The 7017-nt window shown below is 47.2% G+C and overlaps 1 protein-coding gene across 1 annotated transcript; it reads right to left on the reverse strand.

Moving 5' to 3' along the window:
• Positions 1-5548: 5548 nt before the first annotated feature.
• Positions 5549-6487, reverse strand: LOC307174506 (olfactory receptor 4B13-like; the record flags this gene model as incomplete). The annotated part of the gene is made up of 1 exon (XM_079898373.1): positions 5549-6487. The coding sequence occupies one exon, from the start codon at positions 6485-6487 to the stop codon at positions 5549-5551; it is 939 nt and encodes a 312-aa protein (XP_079754499.1).
• Positions 6488-7017: the final 530 nt, after the last annotated feature.

The raw sequence follows: 7017 nt of genomic DNA on the forward strand, positions 1-7017 counted from the left end.
TCGCGAAGCCAAAGTTGAAGTGGTCTCATATGAAGCAACCCGAGCGGCGTGACTGCGGCTGCGGATGCCATATGCCCCAGGAGCCTCTGAAATAGTTTCAGTGGAACCACACTCTTGCCCTCGAAATGACGAAGGCAAGTCAGCAGTGACTGCGCGCGCTCGCTCGTAAGCTGCGCGCACATGGCGACCGAGTCGATTTCCATACCGAGAAAAGAGATCCTCTGCACTGGGCAGAGTTTGCTCTTCTCCCAGTTGACCCGAAGGCCCAGACGAGCTAGGTGCCGGAGCACTAGGTCCCTGTGTTCGCAAACCTGGTCTCGAGAGTGAGCTAGGATCAGCCAGTCGTCGAGATAGTTCAGGATGCGAACCCCGTGTTCCCGAAAGGGGAACAAGGGCTGCCTCGACGACCTTCATGAAGACGCGAGGAGACAGGGCTAGCCCGAAATGGAGAACCGCGTACTGGTATGCCTGCCCCTCGAAAGCAAACCGTAGAAACGGTCTGTGTCGAGGAAGAATGGAGACATGGAAGTAGGCGTCCTTCAGGTCGATCGCTGCAAACCAATCCTGCGGCCGGATGCACTCGAAAATGCGTTTGGCCGTGAGCATCTTGAACGGCATCCTGTGAATGGAGCGGTTCAAGACGCGCAAGTCGAGGATTGGTCGTAACCCACCGGATTTCTTCGGTACAATGAAGTAGGGGCTGTAAAAGCCGGACCTCATTTCGGCTGGAGGGACAGTCTCGATCGCACCCTTCGCCAGGAAGGTAGCGACCTCCGCTCTCATAACCGGGGCATTGCCACCGACCATAGTGAAGCGGACTCCCCTGAAGCGGGGAGGAGACCGCGCGAACTGAATCGCGTAGCCGAGCCTGATGGTCCTGGCGACCCAGCGGGACTGCCTGGGAAGCTCTAACCAGGCTTCCAGGAACTGTACCAGCGGGGTCATACGGACCACAGACGTACCCTCGGTGGTGCAGTGAGGCGGAATGACCGGCCCAGGCGTGGGTGGCATAGCGGCCCGGTGCGGGGGCACGGTCATTAGCCGCGTCCTGCCAGAGGAGGCCAGGGGAGGACCAGCGTCCCACAGGGGCGTGCTCTGGCAGGGAGCTGGCGACAGAGGGGGACGAGAGTGGCGAGGCTCGTGAGCGGCGCGCACTGTCATCCGGACACTCTGTGTGCTCAGAGATGGGGGAGTGAGTTCTTTCTTTAACCACATTAGGGTGCTGCTCGTCGTGGGACGAGCAGCGGGGTGGGGAAAACCAAGGATTCTCCCCCGGCCCTCCATCGGGGTAAGGAGTGGCCCTGCTACCGTCTCCTGGGAAGAACTCATCGCCATCTCTGAGCAGCCCGTCTCAGGAGCGCCGCTTGGCCTGGCGTTTAGCGGGGCACGGGGTGGGAGAGGGCTGTGGCGCCTTCCTACGGCGTCCTCCACGACGCGACCCGGATGGAGGCTGCTGCTGGGGCCGTGCGGGAGGGGCGGGAGCCGTAGAAGGGCGCCCTCGGCGGCGAGCAGACTGAGGCACCTGTGCCGACGGCTGGGTGGAGGCAGCAGCTGGCCGTCGGGGCAGGACGTGTTTGAGAGCCTCAGTCTGCTTCTGGGCGGTCGAGAACTGCTGGGCAAAGTCCTCAACCGCCCCGCCGAAGAGGCCAGCCTGGGATATGGGAGTGTCGAGGAAACGGGTTCGCTCGGCCTCACGCATATCGGCCAGGTTGAGCCACAGATGTCTCTCCTGGACCACACAAGTGGACATCACCTGACCCAGGGAGCGTGTGGTCACCTTCGTCGCTCGGAGAGCAAGGTCGGTGGCGGCACGCAGCTCATCGAAGAGCCCTGGGTCAGTCCTCCCCTCGTGCATGTCACGCAACATCTGGGCCTATTAGACCTGGAGTGTCGCCATGGCATGCAGTGAGGAGGCCGCCAGCCCCGCAGCTCTATAGGCCTTCGCCACAAGGGTGGAAGAGAACCTACAGGCTTTGGAGGGGTGCTTTGGGTCACCGCGGGAAGAAGCACTCTGAGGACACAGTTGCATCGCAACAGAGCGTTCAACCTGGGGAACCCCAGTGTACCCTTTGGCAGCCGCCTGATCGAGAGGAGGCAGGGCGGAGGAGGTCGCCGAGCGATCACGAGAAGACAATGGTGCCTTCCAGGACCTCGTGACCTCCTCATGCACATCCGGGAAGAAAGGCATTGGGGACGCGCGCTGACGAGGATCAGCGGCGGCACCCAAAAACCAATCGTCCAGCCGCGAGCGCACCGGACCAGGTGGCGGGGACCACTCAAGCCCAATGGCCGCGGCTGCCCGGGAAAGCATGGCAGTCATCTCGGGATCAGACTCGGGCAATGCTGGCACACCCGAAGGTGGCAGCACAGCCGAATCCTCACTTCCCAAGGTCTCTAGCCCACCCTGTGATGCAGCGATTGACATCACATCTTCCTCTGGAGCGCCGAATGAAACGCACGGCAAGTCAGAGGACTGTACGGCGGTTTCATTCGGGGCACTCGCGGGTTGCACGGCGCTAGAGGACGGTGTGGAGCGTGGAATACTCGGCGCTTTGTCCCACACCGTAATCCTCAGGTCACCCTGGCCGCCAGCCGAAGTACTAGCTCTCGCGGAGCCCGTAGATCGGGGTGCGGATGAGGGGACTCTACCATGAAGGTCATTGAGTCTCGACCGTAACCGTGCGATGGGCATGTTCCCGCAATGGGAACATGACTCATCCAAAAACGCTGCCTTAGCGTGCTCTAAGCCCAGACACACAAGACAGCGATTGTGCCCATCAGAGTCAGAAATGGAAAAACCGCAACCAGAAGTGCACGGGCGAGGCATCTTTAAAAAGACGTGCCACGTGCAAGCTCTTTTAGAAAGGAGATTTCTCCACAAATTCTGAAGCGACCAGGGAGAGAACACACACACACTGGCAAATCACTGCACAGATAAGCAGGGAATGTGCACTCGCTGGATCTCGCTGTCACACCAACACTTGGAGAGAGGCTCGTCTCGAAGAGAAATGAAGAGATGAATCTCAGGATTGGCTGTGGAGTGAAGTACATCAACTTGGCTCCTCAGCGAAAACATATCTGCATGTTGCCAGCGCACTTCCTTATATACCCCCAGGGTGGGGCGGAGTTATGCTATGCAAATTCCGCAGACCCATGGCATTTCTTTGCCATTGGCTCGTTTTATATACTCGAAGATGATAGGATTTCTAAGCGAAACCCCATTCGTCGTCATCCGACGTAACTCGGAGTGACAACGAAAGGGAACCGAGGTTACGTTAGTAACCGAGTACGTTTTCAACCATATGTTTATTTGATGTTTCTGACATTTAAATACAAATGAATACTAGCAAAAAAACATTTATACTGAAGTTTGAAAAATATACTCATGTCAATGGAAGCGACAATAATCCTTTCAAATATACTGTAATTTGACGGCGTGTTATATTGATGTCTGGTATTCTGCACATTGTGTAGGTAACTGTAAAGTTACTCTGATCTTAGAATATTGTAGGTACAAAATGAATAGTGCTTCAAAGTTGTCGTCTTTTTGTGTATTTCTTAGTTTTGAACCTAAAATCACGCAGCCTAGGTGTTTCGTGCAGAATCCATCAAGTTTTTGCATGAGTGGGGTTGTTGGTGGAATCCATCAATTTTTAGCCTTCTGTTAAAATTACTTTTACTGATCGACCAAACTCAACGGATGCTAGGTAATGAAGGAGGTTTGCAAGACTTCAATCCCCTCAATCCTCAGAAAATCCTCTGATTTTCAAAATGCATTGTACAAAGCCAAGATAAGGTGCAGTTGGCTTGAGGTTTCGGTGCTTATATGCTTTAAATGTGTTTATTTCTATAAGCTACAAATTATGTGGAAGACTTAATCGAAGCAGGATTTATAGGCTTGATATTCTTAATATTCTGATATAGCAGCATGATCTATAATCTTATAAGCCTTTTGTCCTTCTCCATATCAGACATCAGACCAGGGGAAACTGAATCTGTCAACAGTGTCTACAGAGTTGCTCTGTGGAAGAAAATCCAATCAGCTATTTGTCTGTTTTGGTACGCCCAAGAAAGGTTCTCCAGCAACCAAACAGACAATAAACAGGTGGATAGTCAAGGCTATCTCTCTTGCGTGTGAGGCGTGCAGTCAGCCTTCACCCATGGCTGTCAGAGCGCACTTTACTTGGAGTATGGCGGCTTCTAAAGGTCTATATGCAGGAGTTTCACTACAAGGTGTATGTGATGTGGTGGGCTGGTCCTCTCTGCACATTTCAGGTCGTGACGTCACACGCAAAGGGATGATGTCCCGCCATGCCATTGGACTGATTTTACATGTCCATGCAAGGAAAAGCTGTCACTTCACCGTCTAGGTTAACTATAAACCCAATATAGTCTGGCTATGAGGAACCCACTTCTAGCTTCAATTTGCTATAACCCACTTCTATTCTTTGAATTTGGTTACATGTAGTTTTTGCCAAAATAACTTGTGAGATGAATGATATTCCATCATGTAAGCAAAGTTTACAGTGATTACAAGGCGTTTAATTTCTTTGACATGTTCTACGCGTAGCCTGTGCGTTGATGACTAGTCTATTCTTGGGCTATGGTTAGACGTCTATTAAATTTTCACTGACAGCCCAAATTTTGCCTTGGTTTAGCCTAGACATCATGGCTGTGTTTGGACAGCTATTAGACATCTTGACGCAAAATCTTAGACATTAGACGCAAAATTGCTTGTCGGGGTGCCTCAAGATGCAAACATGCAGAAGTGTTCTCATAGTGTAACTACTTCCGACGCAGTATCTCGTTCCTTGCAGAGACATTTTCAGTGAGAGGCTCATGACTAGTGGCTCTGTGTGTGCAATTCCACAAACCTGGAAGAATTTCTGAACATATTTAAGTAGCAGGCTTTTTTTAGATAGGAAACTGTCAATGAATTATGAATAATTTTTTGCCACTGTGAGAATAACATGAAATCATGTAGACAATAAAAAGTAACTGTGGTCTGATTATGAGTATTTTAAAATGTAATACAATCTAATTACAAGTACTTCTTTTTTGGAATTAGATTTTGTAATCCAGATTAGGCCTACATGTAATTAGTTACTACCCTGCACTGGTGGCCTGTGGCTGTGCCCTAAAGGAGTCTTTTCACTTTTGATACAATGATGAAAAGTTGAACCTTCTGAACCTTTTCAGCCTTTGCAAATCACATAATCCTAATATATCCTGAATGCATCTCTTTTTTGCTACAATGCATCCTCTGTAACATAATGTATGAAATTAAGAAAATAACAAATTAACTGTAATAACTAGTATTTATTCAGTCTTTACCAGTTGTATATTATGCACTTTAGTCTATATCCATGAATTGTATGATGCATTGTACTATTTCTTAACTGTTTTGTCACAAATATATATACAAGAAATGATAGAAAGAAGCTCCTGTAAAATACATATTAAAGTATATTTCACATTTAAAATTTGCAATGCTTATACATCATTACATTTGGGTACTTCCTTACATGAATATGTAAATATTTTCAAATCAATTAGAAAAAAATTTTTTTCTGCAAAGTTTTAACATTCGTTGTCTTATTTCCTTGACTTGTAAACCATATATTATGGGATTCAATCCTGGTGGTATAACATGAAACAATATACTCCCGAACTTCCTACTCTCAACATACTCAGAAAAACGATGGAGAAAAATTGGAACAAAACCAAAGACTATCAAGATTACATAAACAGCCAAATGAGTGCTGCAGGTTTTTATTGCTTTGGTGTTGGTTGCTTTGTTTTTGCTTTTTATACATACCATCACTATTCTGAGATATGTCAATAACACCCACCCCATTGAGGTGGTGAGTAAAACCACAGTAAAAGTTAATCCATATATATTATTAACTACTGTACTTTCACAGGACAGTTTAAATAGTGAAGGGTTGTCACAAAAGTGGTTTTGAATCACAGATCTGCAGTGAGACAGACGCACACTGAGGCCGATCAGAATTCCCACCGGAACTACTGCAGCACCCCAGGCTCCTGCTGACAGTTTAACTATCATTTTATTGCTCATTATAGTTGGGTATCGCAGTGGATTGCATATGGCCACATATCTGTCAAAGGCCATGATCATTAGAATAGTATGGGATGTTGTTCCATATAAATGTGTAAAGAATGCTTGGAAAACACACCCCACGTATGTGATGTAGCGATCAGAGGGGTCTGTTAATAAGTCCTTCAGTAAACACGGTATGACAACAGTTGTTCCCATAATATCACTCACTGGCAAGTGACAGAAAAGAATGTGCATAGGCTGGTGTAAACTTTTTTCTGCTGAGATCTGAATCAAAATCCCAATGTTAGACACCATCACAAAGACATAAGCTATCAACAGACAAATGAACGTGAGCTTGCTGGACTGTGGTGTAACTTGCAGTCCCTCCACTAAGAGTACACTGGATCTGAATGTCAGGTTATCCATTTGTGACCTAAAGAAAACATACAGATTAAGTGACAAACACTTGTATTAACGACATTTTATCACAAAGCACTGTTACATGAAGATCATATATGCTTCAAGAGATAAGTCATATATACTAATGTTCAAAAGACACTTACTAAGGTTTTCTTAGTTGTGTCAATTTTTATTATGTATTTATTCCTGTAGAAAGGTTACTTCTTAATTTTAAAAGGGGATATGGCCTTCTTTTTTGTCATTTTCACATGTGCTTACAGAACTCAAGAAATATTGTTGATCACTGTACAGGTATGTAACATGAGTTTGATGTAATATGACTACATCTGAAATATTCTTTACTTACCAAGGAAAATGACTGATAGATACACAGTTGTCACGTCAATTCATATACAGAGGCATCTAATCTATTATTCAGTGTTACTGAGTTATGAAGAGCACAACCTGCTTGTCTCTAAATATATTTAAACTGGCTAGACCATTTTATTTATGTGTCACCACAGCTTAAGTCTTGTCATCATACCCAAAGGTGAAAA

This window comes from Squalius cephalus (assembly GCF_949319135.1).
Source record: "Squalius cephalus genome assembly, chromosome: 17".
Classification (NCBI taxonomy): domain Eukaryota; kingdom Metazoa; phylum Chordata; class Actinopteri; order Cypriniformes; family Leuciscidae; genus Squalius; species Squalius cephalus.